The sequence below is a fragment of the Muscardinus avellanarius genome (genome assembly GCF_963383645.1).
Source record: "Muscardinus avellanarius genome assembly, chromosome: 17".
NCBI classification, from domain to species: domain Eukaryota; kingdom Metazoa; phylum Chordata; class Mammalia; order Rodentia; family Gliridae; genus Muscardinus; species Muscardinus avellanarius.
In genome coordinates, this window is record NC_137803.1 from 10,819,588 (window position 1) to 10,840,013 (window position 20,426).

The following is a 20,426-nucleotide window of genomic DNA, read 5'->3' on the forward strand; positions in this document are numbered from 1 at the left end:
GTGATTCACAATGTTCTATACACAGATTATATTCTTAGATATGGTTATTAACCACCACATTAAAAAAGAGAACAGCCATTCACCTATCTCTAATTTGTCATATACATAGGAAAGCACTGAGTATTACTTCATACCAACTCTTTCACAGGCTCTCCTAAAGTAAGAGAAAAGAGAAGACATAAACAAACTAACTTGTAACTTAGAGTTTATTACTTAAGAGAGAGAAAAATATTATGCATTTTTCTTAGCCAAGAGTCATTTTCTAAATTATAAATACTTTTCATGACATTATTTAGTCATCAATGCCCAGACTTAACTCAAAACCATTAACCATTGTTCACTAACATTTAAATCTAAAAATCTAAAGTTAGCTTGTAAACTGAACATAATTGAATATATATTAATATGATGGAGGCCAGTCTCAACAACTTGGCCAGATACTGTATCAAAAACAAGTACAAAAAAGAGGACTGGGAATTTTACCCAGTATAGAGTGTTTGGGATTCAATCTCCAGTAACACAAAACAAAATCTTATTTTGATATTATTTTTCTACCTAGAGTATTTACAGTAAAAATCACATTCTCACATTTAATTGTTGCCTTAAATCCAGAATTAAGTAATATAATGCTTATATTTTTCATGTATATTACATTTATAACATATACCCCAAAATATAAAAATCATGTATAGCATGCACACTTACAGAGATGTATGGACACATACAAACACGAGAGGCACATCTCATACTATAAAATATGGGTAAAAATTATAATGTGGAATACTGAAGTATTCTTAATTGCTTACATATAATAATTGTGTTTAGTCCTAATGAGATTACTTGACTAATGTTAGGTGTCTTGTCTAGATATAATATAATCAATATAGTACAAAAGAATATTCTATATAGTATATAGATAGGATATTATTTTATTTTATAAATAGAAAATATAAAATAAATAAGCATATACCATAGAAACAGTAAAACATCATTTGCTTGAAAACAAATCCTAATTTAAGCAATGTTTACAATCCCCTTCCCAACATATGTCTGTACTCTCCAAATAGGACAGGCATCTCTTCATTTTGGGGCACAATTTGCTTTGGAAGACTTTCAGGATAATCAATTGAACAGAAACTGGCTATGGCTCTCGGAAAACAATGGAGTGCCTAAAAATACTGCTAAATGACCATGCCTTGGATAATCAGGTGACATATTTGAATTAGGAAAACGTTGGGTTGTTCTCATCCTGTTTAAATTCTGCTGCTCTGGCTCCCTACCTTAAAAAAAAAGTGTCATTTCCTTTGCTATGAACAAAAAAATAAGAGTGTGACAATGTAGAAATATGGGTGGTCAATATCAACACACTGATAGAAAATGGTAGGAAATGAACTTTTACCTCACTGGGCTGTTGGAAGAATCTGGGTCGTGAGCTGCTACGGTGCCAATGATATTCCCAACCTGGGTAGCTTCGGACACCTCCATGGGATACAAGGGTGAAGAAAACACGGGAGGCTCGTCCACATCTTCCACAATTATCTTCACAGTGGTTGTGTCGCTGAATGGCCCCAAACTCAGGAAGCGAGGGTCAGCATCTTTATTTGCAGCCTCTATCCGTAGTGTGTAACTTGTTTTGGCTTCGAAATCCAGTTCCTGTAAAGAAGGTTATTAGAGAAATTAAATTATCAATTAGATGGTCAGCAAAGCAGAGCCCACTCATTTATGAATGTCAATAAGCACGGAAAGGACTCTGCCATGAAAATGTGCCATCAGCATTCAAAAGTAATAAATAACAATGCCAATCAGAACTCTCCAGGCTCTTCTGGTTCACAGACAATGGTAAGTGCTTTGAAGCTAACTTAATCAACTCTACTGCCATATGTTGGGTGAATGGATGTAAGTCTTAGAACGTCTTTTTTTTTTTTTTTTTCGGTACTGGGGTTCCTGGAAGCCCTTCTATCTCCGGGCTACACTTCCAGACCTATTTTACATTTTTTTATTTGGAAACAGGGTCTCTTAAGCCAGCGAGGCTGGCTCCGAACCAGCGCAATCCTCCGGTCTCCGCCTCCCAAGCGAGGGGATTACAAGCGTGCGCCACCACGCCCAGGCTTAGAAAGTCATTTTTAAAGCATCCGCTGAGATTCAAGAATCTTTTCTAACAGGACATCAATGCAATAATATTCTTCGATCATGTCATTGGACTGCACTACTCAAAGATACATGAGAAATTAAGAAAAATATAGCTTTACAATCAATTTCTCATTTAAAAGGTCAGTGATATGAGGGACTACATTACGATCATAAGTTGTCCAGGGTTCAAAATACAGTTTTAAAGGCAGAGGATGGGGTGGACTAGATTTAAACAAGCAAAGTCTGCTCCAGACAGTACTGTTATTTCTACCATCATGATTCTTCCATCAACACATATACCACCTCTCTCTATTATTGAATGATTGAAAGGTTTGTTTCAGGATATTTATTCTGTTATCTAATTTTCTTCCAAGAGGATTAATATGCAAAAAAGTTTTTTAAAGATAACAACTGAATGAAACCATAGAGGAGCTTAAAAAAAAAGCTCACCAAATGCTGTGTATGTATATATCATTCTGAATTTCATTATGATGTATGATTACAATGCACCAATAAATCTTTTTTAAGAAAAAGGTTGTGAGAGCAATCAAATGTTGCGCTGTTGAAGTGATATCTGCAATCAAATAAGAGCTGTGTGCTTGTACTCGATGTCTAGAAGATGCTTGTGACAGTGACATGCATCTTTTTCTCCAAAGGACACAGAGAGTGGCAGCTTTTGAAATTAAATCCAATTTCAATCTTACCACTAAAAATCTGTCCCCAAATATTTTACATTTAATGATGTAAAACAAAAATTTAAAGATCTCAACGGAAAGTTAACTATGGAGTATATCTTAGTTCTTTGTAAGTATTTGACAAAACAAGTGGGAAAAATAAGCCAATATGTAGTGCTAAGACTTCTAATCTAAATTTACTTGCTCTTTATATAGCTGCATGTGTGTGCACCTATGTAGGCATGAATATATTATAATTCATACCTCAAAAGTGATGTCAATCAAAATAAAGTTTAAAATTTACTTAAATACAAAAATAGGATATATACACATGCTACATCATGTATAATAGATAGTATAGAATCTAAAATGTATACTAATTTTTACATAAAATAAAATTGCACACTTCTGTACATATACACATTATTCATACATCCATTTACATAATATCATAAATATTACATAAAAAGCCATCACAGCTCATCTCTGGTTAATATAAGAGAAAATAAATCAATACACAGTAATTTACAGTACCTAGACTAGAGCCTCTACTGAAATGCCTATTTAATCTCTTATCCACTAGATTGTAAATATAGACTTTTTTTGTTCATCACTATTATTTTCCACATCTGTTGTGCTTAGATACACAGAGGAGACTCAATGATTTCTTTTGGAATTAGTAAAATAGTTAAAAAAAAAACATAAATTCAGCCACAGTATCCTGAAAATTGAAATGTACCTTTTGCCCAGAGAACCCAGATGGTCAAAGCATAAGACAAGGGAAAAACACAATCACATATAGATTTTTCTTGGTCAAACACACACACACACACACACACACACACCCCTCTATACAACTACTCCAGATAAACAACAATGAAAAACATTAAAAGTCTTATCTGCGTTTCCCTGTAATAATGGTGGAGCACAGAGCAAATAGTGTCATAAAGATCTTACTAATAAAAATCACTGATGTTTATGAAGCCACCTTTCTTTGATTATCATCAAGACTGAATACACACAACCAGAACTACCCAGGGAATAATAAGTATTTCTTTCCTTCCTTCTCTCTCTTCTCTCTTCTTTTCTTTCTTTCTTTCTTTCTTTCTTTCTTTCTTTCTTTCTTTCTTTCTTTCTTTCTTTCGTTTCATATCTCTCTTCTTCTTCTTCTTCTTCATCTTCTTCATTCTCTCTCTCTCTCTCTCTCTCTCTCTCTCTCTCTCTCTCTCTCTCTCTCTCTCTCTCTCTCCTTCTCTGGGATGAGACCCAGGGAGGATCTACTATCTCTGAGCTACATCCAAGTCCTCTTCCCCTTCCTGCTTCCCTTCTTTCCTTCCTTCCTCCCTTCTTTCCCTTTTCCCTTCCTCCCTTTCTTCCTTCATTAATTCCAAGCATGGTCTCACTAAGTTGTTGAGCATCTCCCTAAATTTCTGAGGTTGTCCTGGACCTTGCGATCCTCCTGTGTAGGCACCCCAGATACTAGGATTCCAGGTGTGTGCCACCATACCAGGCCAAGAAAACTTTCTAACATATTTCTCTTCTACCAAGAGGAATTGATCCTGCAGAGCCATGATGAGATAAAAACATATGTTTTTAAATGGCTCATCAAGTTATTCTCCTGCAAGTCTTCTCTTAAGAAACTTAAACTAGTCATTGCAATTCTGGCAGGGTAGGCAACAAATAAAATTCAAAGTTTATTTTAGAAACTTCTAAGAACAAAGGAAAGCATTCATATTTACCTAAAATCATTTACTGAGAAGAATAAACCCACCTGGAAATAGTCTTGCTAATAATCTGAAGTTTATTTGCACATTTCTTAAAATGACTAAGTATAAGAGAAAGTTTACATTCAATTATTACATTGTTATACATAATAAGTTAGAAAATGGCTATGTATAATAAATGTTAGAAAATCATATTTAGCCGGGCGTGGTGGCGCACGCTTGTAATCCCTGCGCTTGTGAGGTGGAGACAGATCGCGCAGGTTTGAAGTCAGCCGCGCTGGCTTAAGAGACCCTGTTTCCAAATAAAAAGATAAAATGGGTCTGGGAGTGTAGCCTGGAGGTAGAAGGGCTTCCAGGAACCCCAGTACCACCAAGTCATATTTATACCAGCATGGTGGCAGTCACCTGTGATCCCAGTACTTGGGAGGCTGAGGTAAAAGGTTAGAAGTTTTGAGGCCAGCTTCAGCAATTCAGTGAGGCTTCAACACCTTAATAACACCCTGGTTCAAAATTTATAAAGGGAGAAAAGACCTCTTTAGAACACCCCTGGGTTCAATTCTAAGCAGCAATGACAAAAAAACATTCCTAATTACCATCATTTTTCAAACCACGGCAAAGCCTCAACAATCTTTAAGATCCTTGTTTAAGGCTTGCAGCAGTATGAAAAGGGACACGAGGTATGTCTATATTGGAATAAAAGTTTTTCTCATAAAAGGCAAGGTTAAATTTTACTACAGAAGTGAATGCAATTATTTTATAGTCGCTTATTTTTTTCAACATGACTGAAAGGCAGCAACATGAGGTATAGACATCTGGATGCTACAAACTCATGTAGAAACACAGTGTTATTCACAATGATGGGTTGCCTAAAAGCTATTACAAAAATAAAGCAATAAAAGAATTCATATGAAAGGGTATGAATCAAGATCACAGACAAAAGAAATTGCTACATAAAAGCATCTTCAAAGAATATCAGGATGAGCCAGAGATCTAGTTTTTACAAGAGGAGTGGTATGAGGGATAGCATTGTTAAACAAATTGAAGAAACTGTATTCACATTAAAATTTTAATTTCTGCTTTTCTTTCTCATTATTGATTTCTGTGAGCCAGACATCCCTGAGCAATTAGGTTTATCAGGCTTATACTTGAAAACATTAAAATAATAATTGAGAAAAGACACAGGGAAAGTTAAAGGAAGAAAGTAAAGTTAATATCTGAACAGATTCTCTGAGATGTTTGATGAGTGAGGACTATGTACATTTAAACATGTTTACCAATGCTTTGTCAAAATACAGCTCACAACAGCAAGCAATAAATAGGATTAATACGATCTGAGATGGAAACAGGAGTCACACACTCCTAGACTAGTGAAGCCACAGAGCCTTTCTGGGCCTCTAGGTGAAACTTTGTCATCTGTCAGATGACATTGATGTCAGAGATGCTAAGGGCATAGCTGCTTGTTTGATATATTTGTACCTGAACTATAAAATAGCAGTCTTTAAATTTATTGTCACCAAGGATGATAAGATTTGAAATCAACATATCTAGGGCAAGGGGCTACAAATTTTCTTTAAAGGTGTAGATAGTAGACATCAGGCTCTACAGACTACATGTTGAAGTCTGTGTAAAGGAATGAGCACAGTCCAGTGTCAGTAATGCTTCATCTATAAGCACTGAGATTTAAATTCCATAGGATTTCCATGTATCCCAACAAATTCTTCTTTTGACTTTTCTCAACCATTTAAAAATATAAAAATAAGCCGGGCGTGGTGGCGCACGCTTGTAATCCCAGCATTCGGGAGGCTGAGACTGGAGGATCTTGGTTTGCGGACAGCCTCAGCTACTTAGTGTGGCCCTCTGCAACTCAGTGAGACCCAGTTTAAAAATAAAGAAATAAAAACAGGGCAGGGGGCGTAGCTCAGAGGTCGAAGGCCCCTGGGTTCCATCCCCAGACCCACATAATAATAATAATAATAATAATAATAATAATAATAATAATAATAAATAAAATAAAACATAAAATATAAAAATAACCTTATCTCATGTTTCAAATAAAAACAGTGGTTTGCCAAACCCTGTTTGAGGGACCAAAAATGGTGAGGTTGACAGTCAAGGCCTCCTGTGATTGGCACCTGGGATCTGTCACCTCCCTTCCATTCACTCCTTTTGTTACAATTAAAATAAACTATTCACAACTGGGTATGGCGGTATAGGCCTATAATCTAGTATATGGGAGCCCGAGACAAGAAGATTGCTGGTTCCAGGACAAACTCAGCCACTTAGTGAGACCCCTCAGCAACTTCACAGGATTCTGTTTCCACATAAATAACAAAGTAGAGCAGGGAGGATGTAGTTTGGAGGTAGAATGCCCCTGGATTCAATCCCCAGTACCATCATGAATAAATGAATAGGGACATCTGTCTCTTTCAGCACATATCACCTATTATTCCTTCTTTCTCCTTTAATAGTGTCTTCCCTCACTGCAAACTTTTTGAGAACATTGTCTTTTTTGAGAATGTCTTCATAACCCCTTACCTAAGTAATAATAGAACTTCATATTAAGAATTACCTGCTGAGCGTGGTGGCGCACGATTGTAATCTCTGTGCTTGGGAGGCAGAGACAGGAAGATCGCGCTGGTTCGGAGCCAGCCTTGCTGGCTTAAGGGACCCTGTTTCCAAATAAAAAATGTATATATAAAGTAGGTCTGGGAGTGTAGCCTGGAGGTAGAAGGGCTTCCAGGAACCCCAGTACCACAAAAAAAAAAAAAAAGAGAGAGAGAGAGAGAGAGAGAGAGAGAGAGAGAGAAAGAATTGCCTATGCACTTGTAATTTTGCACATATATTTACAATGCATTTTTAAAATGCAATTAGCATTTTGGGGGTTGATTAATTTTCCCCCTAAATTCTCATATTTAAGTCTTGAGCCCAGCCAAATATAGTGGTACATTCTTTTAATATCAGTATTTGGGAGGCTAGGCTAAGACAAGAGATTGAAAATTTGCAGCTAGCTTAAGCTACTTAGTGAGACTTTCTGAAACTTAACGAGATACTGTTTTAAAATACAGGATAAAAAATAGGGTTGACAGTGTAGCTTAGAAGTAGAATGCCCCTGAATTCCATACTCAGTATGACAGAAAGAAAGAAAGAAGAAAGAAAGAAAGAAAGAAAGAAAGGAAGGAAGGAAGGAAGGAAGGAAGGAAGAAAGAAAGAAAGAAAGAAAGAAAGAAAGAAAGAAAGAAAGAGAAAGAGAGGGAGAGAGGGAGGGAGGGAGGGAGGGAGGGAGGGAACCCTGACCCCAATACGACAGTATCATGATGCGTGTCATTGATTAGGTTTTTAGAGTAGAGACCTTGTGAATGGTAATTGTGCTTTAATAAATGACATCCACCGAAAATTCTCTCACATCTTTAGCTATGATAAGACACAGTGAGAAGAGCTATTTGTGGGTCTAGAAGAAAGTTTTCACCTGAAAATGAATCTGCCATAATGTTGGACTTCCCAACTTCCAGAACAATGAGAAATATGATTTTTTGTTGTTGTTTAAACATCTGGACTATGATATATGTGTTATTGCAGCTTGAATGAACTATTACAGTGTTTTAATTGATGTGAAAATTAAGTAGCAAAGCTTCCTACAGAAAGTACAAAAACTTCATGTCTAAGAATCAAAAGTACTATATGAAATTATGGTCAGGTACATCTACCACCATCTTCTTTCTACCCTAATAAGCAGGCATTTCTTAAACTCCAAGAACAGTTAGGACATCATATGATACATTACCATGACTAGGAAGTTGCCTGCATCATTAAATTCAGAGGATTGTTGTAAATTATTTGAAAATGTATAACAGCTAAAATAGTGACTGGTACAGTGATCACTGCATAAACATTTGATATTACTTATCTATTATAGGTTTATACTTATTACTCTCATTTCTACAAAGTTATAGGTAAATGGAAAATAGAAAATACATCTTGGATGAACAAAATTCCCACTGTTGCCATAAATTATTCAGTGAAGCCATCGCCAAATTGAAATTCTAATAAATAAAAAACAACATCTTTAAAAAATAAGTAAACAAAAAAAGATGACATCTTTGTTTCCTTTCTGGCACCTAGGTTTATTTTTAGCCAATTCAATTAATAGTAATTAGTGAATATAAAAAAAACTATCAAATATTAGAGTCTCAAAAATTCCCCTTGTTTTTTTAGCTTTTGCAAAATTAAAACCTACGTTAAAATGTAATCTTGAATTTGTTTAATAACATCACTGAACTACTTTTCTCTTTCCCATATAACTTGGCTCCCGGGCTATAGCCAAACCCACTCTCATTAAGCTCAATGACCTCCTTTGATATCTTGCACCTTTGGCTAATGCTGTTGTTCATGTTTCTGGAACAGATACAAGTTAAGTCCTTCTGGAAATTCTTAATTTTGTTCTGACTATAACATGGTACCATCAAAGCTGGTTAGTGTGTGTGCATGTCTATGTATCTTATGTTTAATGCTGATAATTTTGTACAAAAACTCTGTCATTTTTTGAAGTATTTATTTTTAATGGGGGAGAGGATGGGGTGGGAATTGGGAAAGGCTAAGTGAATGATGTGTGCATGTATGCCTCCACCATCCTGTACCCCATTATGATGTATGACTACAGTGAACCAATAAAAAAAATTTAAAAGGAATTAAAGGGGAAACAAAAGCACTTTTTCCCCCCTCTGGAGATTCCAGTTGTCTTTTAGATTAAGCATATTCTATAACTTTCAAAATCCTTCCTACTTCTTGATCCAATAAATATAAATCATATTTTTCCTAAGTAAATGAGGTTGAATAAGACTATACGTAGAGGGGGGGGGAAAGGCCCTGTATTATAGCTCTACTTTTATGATAATTTTACTCTAATTAAATTGACTACTCAATCTTAAAAGTGATCTATAACCTTGCATAAGTTATCCCAGCAAGAATAATCCTATACAATTATATACAATAGTAAGTCTTCTACAGCTATTCTCCAAGGACTCTCTAAAATAAAAATATACCCTCTCTCTTTATTATTCATAAATGTCCTACTATTCTTATTTTCTTTCTTCCCTGAATTGTGACAGTAAATGAGCAAACACTCACATATTGGAAACAGACTGTAATGAACAATTGCAGGGATGTTTTGAACATTAATCATTAAGTTTCTAGAAATTAAATTAAAATATAAATATCAGTAATTAATATTTTCATCACCTACCTATACGAGTTTCCTCTGATTTCCACAAATATTTAAATTGACATTCCAAGCTAGATATAACAAGCCCTGAGTGCTTTTTAATTTATTTTCTTAGTGGGTGTATGTGTGGTGCTAGGGATCAGATCCAGGAGCACTCTACCACTGAACCTGGGATCCTTCCTGTAATTTTTCTGGCTCAGTCTCCCACAGACTGCTATTATAGGCCTGTACCACCATGTCTGGCTAGGCCTAATTGGTTTTTTCCTAAAGAACATTTGATTAGAAATTGAAACGTGATTTCTCCACTTATCATTGTTTGTTTTTTCTTCTAAGTCTACAGCCATCAACTAAATGTACAACTTGATTGAGATTCTTAGATGGACTTATTTACAAAGAGACATCAGCATCTGCCAAACATATTCCCCACTTACAATACCTATCTTTGTAGTCCTGATCATGAGCAGGTTAGTGTGGCAGGAATCTTACAATGTTAACTCAATCACTGCTCACAAAATTCATCCTAATGACGCATAAAATTGCAGAGGCTTTGGCAAGTCTTGTGGACAGGACTGGCACTGGATTCGAGGACAGCTTGAGTGCCCTGCTCATGATCGCACAGGAAGTAACCTTGGCAGAGGGACACCAGCAGCTGTGTTGCCGCAGATCAATGAGAATAATCAGAATGAGTTGGAAGCTTGAGGTCATCTGAGGCAACAAAGAAAAAGAAAAGAATGCCAGGGGAATGACCAAGGGAGAAAGGAGAATGAGCCTTGTAAACCTGATGCAGGCGGCAAGCCATCTGTGTCCCAAGTGTGAGCTCCAGAGACAAACTGGGGGCTCTTACCACCAAACTGGCTACTACCCTTATATCTCCTCTTAAGCTGAAAGCAAAATGCCTGGCTCAGCCTACCCATATCCTTATCCATACTTAGTTAATGGATTTTTTTCTTTTCTCTTTTATGCTGGTGGTCTATACCTATAATCCCAGTACTTGAGAGGTACAGCCAGGAAGATGATAGGTTCAAGGTCTGCTTCAGTGACTGAATAAGCCTTCAAAAACTTAGTGAAACTCTCTTTCAAATGTAAAAAAAAATGGTTTGGGTGCATAGCTCAACCCCTGCTATCAACCCCCATTACCACAACAATAAAAAAAAAGATTATTTTTAGTGTTAGAGTCTGTAAAGTATAGATGGGACTGCATTCCCTCTGGCCCTGGAGAGAGTAACTTCGGGTTCTAGAAGCTGCAATTCTTTTGGCTCACAGGCCTTTCCTCATCTTTGAAGCTTAGCACTCCAACCTCTGCTTCTGTTATCATATTTTTGTTACTAACTCTGCTTCATCCTGAAGCTCTTTTATCAAGACCTTTGTGATTATACTGAGCCAAATCAGATGAGCCAGGATAATCTCCCCATCTCAAGCTCCTTAACTCAATTACATCTGCAAATTTCCTTTTGCCATGGAAAGTAAAATAATCACAGGTTCCCCATTTTACTTGGGCAGGGGCACTTTTGGGTCCACCATAACCTCCTACTCTGAATATAAGTAGAATGTTTTTAATTTATAAGCACAAAATAGAAATCAAGCCTTACAAATGTCTCTGTTTCTGGCCCAAATCTAAAACCTAATTGGCATTCCCCTACTATCCTGAGTCTGGATTTCCCACTATGGCTTTGTCAGTGCCCAGTGATTTCCACAGAAAGACCTCAATCCTAATTAGGGAAGCTGAATACAGATTACAACCCAAGGACAGTTCAGCATATGTTTTCCTAGGAACTTTCATCAAACAGTGGCAGATACTAATTGATCTTAATCTAAACAATTACTTTGATTTCAGCCAGAAAGGACAGAAGATAATTGTGGAATTTAACAGAGCTGAATATGCAATCTTCCCTTTGCAATTTCGTGTAAGTACAATCTGAAGTTTATATAGTCCCTCTGGAGCATGCCTTCAGTATAAATATATATATATATATATATATATATATATATATATATATATATGTGTGTGTGTGTGTGTGTGTATTTTAAATATACATAAATATGTTAAATATATATTTAAGTTTTAATATATATTAAATATATATAGATAGACTTAAATATATATATATATATATATTAAATATATATAGATAGACACAATAGATAGACTACTGTAATTCTACCTACTGTGTTTGTTGAAGATTATATAGGAATCAATATGCCATGGAAAAAGAATGAAACAAGGGAGATTCTACGTTATCTGTGACTTGTATTCAGGCAAATAAATTTCATGATGGGCTTCCTGAAAAACATCTTTGACACAGACATATTCTTTGTCTATTGCTGTGATAACTGTCAAAATCAAAGAAAATAGAAAATATTTCTAAGTCAACAGTCTTAGTTTACTTTGATCATGTCTATCAAGTGTTGACATTTAGATTAATGTCAAGGTACTTCAAAGAATAGAATGGTGATTCTTATTTTGTTCACAAACCTGAAATTTATCTCTAGTTCTGGCTATACAAATGTAGGTATGTTTACCTTGAAATGAACAGGTAATGTGCCTGCATTCATGAACATATATGCACAATAATGAAACTGATGTGAGGATATATGCATATATTCACAGTGACTAGCATAATGTAAAAATATAGTCTGAAAATCAGCAAATTAGAATGAGTGTATTAATGTTATCATATCTCAAGCTTTACATGAAATTAGTCCCAAATTTATGCTTTTTCACAGTCTAAAGGGAGCAATATCTTTGATCCATTTTGAGAAATATGCATCCTCAGCAACTGAATTAATTGAATAAAAAGCCTTGAAAGAAAAATGTAATGAGAGAAACAAAAATAAACTGGAAATGTCATTGGCTTGATTTTCTTCCACCATCCGTCAGAAGTATTTTAGAGAATAGTGGAATATACACTTGGCTTTGGAAATCAGCCCTTCGTTATTGCAAGTAGCAGGTAAAGGACACATTTCAATACAGGAGACTAAACCCCCAGATATGACAGATCTGTGCAGCTCAGCTGAAGGTTGAAAGGTCACTGCATCACCTAACTTTCCTTATCCACAGTAGATGAATAAAAGAAGCATCATCAACGCCTCCACGATAGTACTCTGTTATTGTTATTCTGCTTATATTTTGAGAGTGGCCTGGATAGGAGATTCTGAAGAGAGCACAGCAGAACTGTCCCAAGAAAACGCAAGTATGCTATCATGAGAGTGTGACATGAGACCCAAGGAATGAGCCCTATGTATGCCAGACACTAGATATGTACTTATCTTTTATAAGAAATATATTTTGAAAATGCTCAGGTTTTTTTATCGTACTATTGCTCTGTAGTAATGCACTTTACAGAAGAAAAATTCCATATTTAGCCCCAACTGAGGTTTTATATTGAAAAGCAAAGTACATTAATGAAGGAACCGCTGCATCTCAAAGGAGAAGATAAAAGAGTAAAGTTGAATTATGACAAGGAAATGGAAAAAAGAGAAATAACTCAAGGTGGAATGGAAAACATATTTTTCACTCCGGTGGGATAATATTTATGTTCGTGTTTTGTGAATTTTGAGTCGGTATGTAACTGCTCACAAAAGTTCATAGAAGCAACTATAAATGGCCAAGAAGTATCATGTATGCTTCCTTAGTTGTTTAATGCTCCTGTTTCATTATTAGTTTTTATATTTAAACTACATAATCATATTTATTCTTCATGAATCGAAGTGATGATGAAATTATGAAAAATTGTTTTATACAAACATCCATGCAAATCTTTAGTATTGTAGATTCTCTGCAGCTGATCATATTGAACATTCTCTGTAGAGAAATTGAAGCAATACTAACATAATTAAAAGTATTTTTTCACAATTCTTTACTTATTTTTCTTTTGAGAATATATATTTGAAAAAAAAATTGATTTTCTTTTTTCTGCTATTGCTGAGTTCACCGTACATTAAATAGACCATATTTAAATGTTTCAAAATATAATAGTAATTTGCTAAAAGCAAAATAATTTTATTATACCTATGATGGTATATTATTTATAAAAAAAGATGGACTAAAGATTTTTTGGTTTTTTTGTTGTTTTGTTTTTGTAGCACTAAGGACCCAACCCAGGGGGATTAAATCTCTTATCCATATCCCAAGCCCTATTTTATTTTGCAAAGGGTCTTGCTAAGTTGCTGAGGGCCTTGCTATCTTGCTGAAGCTGGCCTGTATCTTCCTGTCTCAGCCTCTCAGTTACTGACATTATAGGCATGCACTACCATACCCAGCTTAAAGTTATAATTATAGTGTTGGAAAATAAGTGCCACAGGTAAAAAAATCCTAATAGAATTTTAGTGAAACGGACATTGAAACTCTATGATCAAAATGTGAAGTAATATTTACATACTCAGAACCCTCACCACAAGTAAATGAAAGTCTTCAGCAAAACCTTGACAACCTCCTACTACCACTCTGGTTACGAATGCTTTCCTATAACTAACAGGAATTGAAAACCTTCCCGCAAATAATTCATTTTGGTGGACCACTAAACGTGTTCTACTATTTTTCTCCATAACAATTTGAAAATATCCAAAGAATGAAGGAAGTGATCCTCATTTGTATTCTTTCATGATTTATTGCTTTATTCAAAACATTCTTGTGACTAGAATTAAAACCCATTTCCAAGTGACAGCTGACTCCCCTAATTTATGGTACAGGAAGGGTACTGAAATTAGCCAACTCATAAACTGTTTTCAGATATCCTTGATTGTAAGGGGGCTCTATAAATGTTTTATCCAGGATGCAAAATGGGTCTGAAATTTATTACGATCCTAGTTAAAAAAAATTAAAATCAAAATTTTGCATTATGGGGGCCACAATAAAGTCTTAGTTTAGCTTGAGAAAAATTTAGGATAGGCTTTCTTAATTCTAACATCACTTTAAAAAAACATAAGTTACAATAATATAAGCAGAAAATCTCTCCTGAAATAAAGAATAGAGATGCTATTGTCTTTATGTGCTTGGATTTGAGGATAAAACCTGCCTCTGTGAGGCTAGAAGAACATATGCATTTAAAATAGAAGGTTTAGCTGGACATGGTGGCGCACACTTGCAATTCCGGTACTTGTGGGGCTGAGCCTCAGCTACTTAGTGAGGCCCTCTGCAATTTAGTGAGACCTTGTTTAAAAATAAAAAATAAAGATTAGGGCTGGGGCTGTATCTCAGAGGTAGAATGACCCTGAGTTCCATCCCAAGTACTGCAAGAAATAAAAAATTAAAAATTAAAATCGAGCCAGGCGTGGTGGCGCACGCTTGCAATACCCGCACTTGGGAGGCAGAGACAGGAGGATCACGCAGGTTCGAAGCCAGCCGTGCGCTGGCTTAAGAGACCCTGTTTTCAAATAAAAATATAGAATAGATCTGGGAGTATAGCCTAGAGGTAGAAGGGCTTCCAGGAACCCCAGTACCACCACCAAAAAAAAAAAAAGAAAAAAAAAATCGAAGGTTTAAAGGATATGAAAAGAGGAATTAGGATTCTTTGTACAATTCATAGCCATTTGTACCATCTATGGTTATATTTAAAGACAGAAACTCAGCTAGGCATGGCAGCCTATGCTTGTAATCCCAGTACTTGTAATCCCAGTACTGGGGAGGCTGAGACAAGAAGATCACAGGTTCATAGCCAGATTTAGCAACTTGTGAGGCCCTCATCAACTAAGTAACACCCTGTTTGAAAATAAAGAGTAAATTAAGGCTGGGAGTGTGGCCAGAGATAGATTGCCCCTGGATTTAATCCCCAGTACCACAAAAAATAAATAAATAAAAAATAAAACCAGAAACTCACATAATTTTTTTTCATAAAGTCAGTATAATGAAGCTATTGATTTTAACTTTCTATTGTAGCTGTCCTTTAAAAAAAAACTCTTTGATTTAAACAAATTTCCCAAAACTGTTTTATAATTTCTAAGAATATGATATCATTGTTTTATAATAATTATTTTACTGTTTCTTTTTAACTAGTTTCATCACTGTTATATTTCCCTATTATAAGACAGATTCATTTAAAACTGGTTGAAATCATAAAAATAATTAATGTTGAGCTTTCAATAGTTTTCTTTTTCCTAAAAGGGAAATAATTGATTACTAAACTACCAGAAGATCATCAACTAAGGAACTATTAAAGTTCTTTAAGACTGAACCAATCATAACTGAACTTTTTTTTTGGTGGTGCTGGGGGTGGAACCCAGGGGCTTTCTACCTCCGGGCTATACTCCCAGACCTACTTTATATTTTATTTGGAAACAGGGTCTCACTAAGTTGCTGAGAGCCTCACTAAGTAGCTGAGGCTGGCTTTGAACCTGCGCGATCCTCCTGTCTTAGCCTCCCAAGCGTGGGGATTACAAGCGTGCGCCACCACTCCCGGCTATAACTGAACTTCTAATAATGCTGAGGAGAAAGTAAATATATAAATATACAGACAAGAGCTGTTACGTATCAGAAAGGGAAAGGAAAAAGAAGTAGAAACAAAAAATTACTTCAAGGTTTTAAACTTGAAAGAAAGCAAAAGAAAAAGAGACAAAAACAAAGGTTTTTATTGCCTGTGACCAGGCAAATAAAAATGTTTTAATTAACACCGATACTCATTGTAACACAGTCCTTTGAGATCAGGTAAAATCCCTGAAATGAATTAGAAGGATCACAAACAGTTCCAAGCATAAAATTTTGAGAGACAGTAGCAACTATTTCAATTTTCTACTCACAGTCTATTTTGTTGAAGCTGTTCCTCAAATACATTATAACATTATTACTGGTTATCCATTGATTTTGCAAAGCATTGTGCCAGTATGCTGCTATGTACTAACTTCAGACTTTGAAGGAGGCGAGAGAAGCCCCTCAGCTTACACGGCCTCATCTAGAGCCCACATTCTCTGTTCCCTTCTGCGTTTTCCACGGTTCAGCAGACCTGTTTCAATTTCCCTGGACAGCAGATGTCAACTCACATGGTGAAGTCTTTGTACAGATGTTTGTCTCTGTGAAAATAGCATCCTTTACCTTGTCTACCTGAGGAACAGTGCTATGAAACCAAACTATTCACTTCTTCCAGGATATATTCAAATCCCCAGAGTCTCCATGGGACTGACCAGATACCTGGCCCATGGGGACTGTTCTCCTGGGGGACCCTTTTACAAAGCCTTAGATACTGGCTCAAGTCTTTGTGACCACAGCTAAATCTAGAGAAAAATCATGGTATCTGTAGAATATATATATATATGATTTTGTGTGTGTATACACACACACACACACACACACACACACATATATATATGTATATATATATATATATATATATATATATATCAGCAGCTCTCTCTCTCTCTCTCTCTCTCTCTCTCTCTCTCTCTCTCTCTCAAACACACACACACACACACACACACGCAATTTTTTTCTTGAAAAAGTATTCATTTGGGCAATTTTGCTTCCTTTGTTTACATGTTTAGTTTAAGAAGATTGGGAGCTACTTTATAAACCTGAAAGATAATTAGCATGAAAGAGTTGTGCAGGAAAAGGGAAGGAATTTTTGTCGAGGTAGTAGGGGAATAGGACATTGTGGTGTACACTTGCAATCCTAGTATTTGAGAGGCTAGGACAGGATGATCCAGGTTCAAAGCTAGCCATGGAGACTTACCAAGATTCTCCTCAACCGACTGAAACGCTGTTTCCAAATAAGAAATAAAATAGGGCTGCAGGTGTAACTTGGACATAGAATGCCTCTGGGTTCAATTCTCAGTATAGAGGAAGAAAGAGGAAAAGGAAGGAGGAGAGTGAAGAGACAAAAGAAAGAAAGAAAGAAAGAAAGAAAGAAAGAAAGAAAGAAAGAAAGAAAGAAAGAAAGAAAAAGAAATTTAGTGTGTACCATTATAGATCTTTGAATGCAACGTGATAATAGCAAAATGTTTCTGGCAATTACCAGTATGATCATTTCTAGGGGTTTAGCAGGCCTTTTAAGTCTATATAAGGAATTGGAATGATAATAGTCTGTTGAAATACTAATAATCTGTTTAACTAGGCTGAAAAAGTTATAAGAAATCATGTTAGCAATTCAAAACCTGCGTTTTCTGGGGATATCTTTAACATTTCTGTACTTAAGGATGATATTTTGACCTTTGATAACTGGATAGTTGATTTGCTTCTTCACTTTGTAATAAGTAAGGATGAATAAATGTTTTAATGAATAGTAAATTTTACATTGTTTATATGTGGTACAGCAGTATGATTTCAACATATTCATACTAATCAATATTTTCTTTATTTCTGGTGGATTACTGGGAACAGAACCCAAGGCCTCACACACCCTAAATATTCCTTGTTTGTCAATGTTCCTATGCACTCTGTGTTTCATTATGTCAAACATTCATTGACACAATAAAAGTAAAGAAAGAACAACAATAAGACATAATACTCATATTAGAAGATGCTAGAGAAAATAAAATTTACTTTTAATTGCCAAAAATCTTGATTTTATTTTCAGTAAAATAAATTATTAAAGCATTTAGCTAACTTTTCATATAATATCTAATGGATAAGTTTTTAATAATCAATTATTGAGATTTTATCACATGCAAAGCATCATTTGGACTGTTGTGCATGAGTTTGAAACCCTGGTATCAAGTAAAAAATTATATTAATCTAAGTATTTAGAGAATTGAAATACTTCTGAATCTATATTGAGACCACTCATTAACATCTCTATCACATATTGCAGCAAAATGAACAAGAGTTTTTTGGATTAAGAATAGTCAAAATAGAGAAACAACTTAATGAAAGATATTTAGGTTTAGTCTTTTAATACTTGAAACAATTAAACTTTATTGTAACAACTAGCAGTTGAAAATGGTAAAGCTCAGATTCAGAAATGATACTATTAACATTTTGACATTTATCTTGCAATTTTTTTCTAGATAATATAATTTTCATAAAATTTAAAACCTGTATTTGTAAAATTCTGGAAACTTTTCTTTTTATGTTTCATGTAAACATTTCACAATGCCTTAATATGCTAAGATAATATCACCACATCTCTTCAGGAATGTACTAAAATACCTTAATGTGAAATGTCATAAATTATTTAACTTTTTTTTAAACATTTTGTAATGTTTCCATATTTCCATTTGCTAATAATACCTTCATAAGATTCTTGAGAATATAAAAACTGATAATATCTTTCAATTACTCCCCAACAGCTTGGCAGATATTAGTGACCACCTATAATAATAAAATAATTCTTTTTGTTGTTTGTAATATCATTTTTAGTTAGAATTAAATTTCTTCTTTTATTTTTTTATGGATTTTATATTTTCCTTTAAATAATTAGAGTTCACTTGTGTGTTTATGTGTGTTTGTGTGTGCGCGTGTTTGTCTCCACACTGGAGATTGAGCCCAGAGGCATTTTCTACGTTTGAGGAATGTTCTTAGATCTTTTTGTCATTTTGAAGCAAAGTTTCTCTAAATTTCAGAGCTGTCCTCAAAGAACTGGGATTACAAGTATGGGACTCAGTCATGAATCCCCAGAACTGGGATTCATCCTCCTAAGAACTGGGATTACAGGCATCTGCCAAAATTCCTGGCTTATAGTTCATTTTGTAATGATTCTTTTTCTCAGACTTCTAGAAATAATATTAAGGAAATGAGGATTTATTAAATGTTTCCATTACTGAATCAATTTTTTCATTCTAATTATACATTTTAATTACTCATGCTATCTTTATTATAGTACCTAAAATATGTTTGCATTCAATAAAAGTAATTCCAATTCCTCAACATAAACAGATTGATCTTATATACATCTTTGAAATCTTTGAAAAGTAGTGTATCTTACTGCATTCCTTTTATTTTAGACAACAAAACAAAACATTTTACCGACAGTTGGCCAATGTTATTTATGAAAACTTTTGTACAAAGATTGTTACCAGCTGAGCTAGAACAGCAGCTGTCCACTGGAAATAATTGCAGAAATGTTTTGCCCATTGGCCTGAAATCAAACATATGTCTTACTATATCAACTAAAATATAACTTTCTTTATGGATGTGTTAATTATTTAGGAGTGTTAATTACAGTTACACACCTGGATTGTCAGGCTGGAAAAACATCCCCGTATTTGGGGAGGTGACAATGTTATTTTTTTAATCTTTTAAAAGGTTGTTAAACTATGTTCTAATCTAATAGTTTGGGATTTAGTTTTCTTAATTGTACATTTGTCAAAGTTAATATGTATATACTAAGGAGAAAGTATAAAGTTAATTTTTGCTATGGCTATTCAGTATCGGGACTAAACTTAAATATATCATGGCAAATAATTATTGTATTTAACTATACTGAATTTTACTGAATTTTGTCTTCTTGTAATTTTATTTAAAACATTGTGATGGTCTGCAGAAGTTTTCCATGCTTTTCTGGAATTAGTTCTTCAAGTTCTTCAATTACTATTAATTCTTTTTTTTTTTTTGTGTGGTACTGGGGTTCCTGGAAGCCCTTCTACCTCCGGGCTACACTCCCAGACCTATTTTATATTTTTATTTGGAAACAGGGTCTCCTAAGCCAGCGCGCGCGGCTGGCTTCGAACCTGCACGATCCTCCTGTCTCCGCCTCCCAAGCGCGGGGATTACAAGTGTGTGCCACCACGCCCGGCTTTTAATAAAAGTGATTTTAT

The 20,426-nt window shown here is 35.0% G+C and overlaps 1 protein-coding gene across 1 annotated transcript in view; it reads right to left on the reverse strand.

The window, feature by feature from the left end:
• CDH7 (cadherin 7) overlaps positions 1-20,426 on the reverse strand; it is a gene marked incomplete at both ends in the record, with an annotated part of 121,445 nt that overhangs the window by 34,529 nt on the left and 66,490 nt on the right. The window contains one exon of the mRNA XM_080714293.1: positions 1,400-1,653. Coding sequence (XP_080570419.1) covers positions 1,400-1,653 — 254 coding nt within the window. The remainder of the gene's footprint in view (positions 1-1,399; positions 1,654-20,426) is intronic.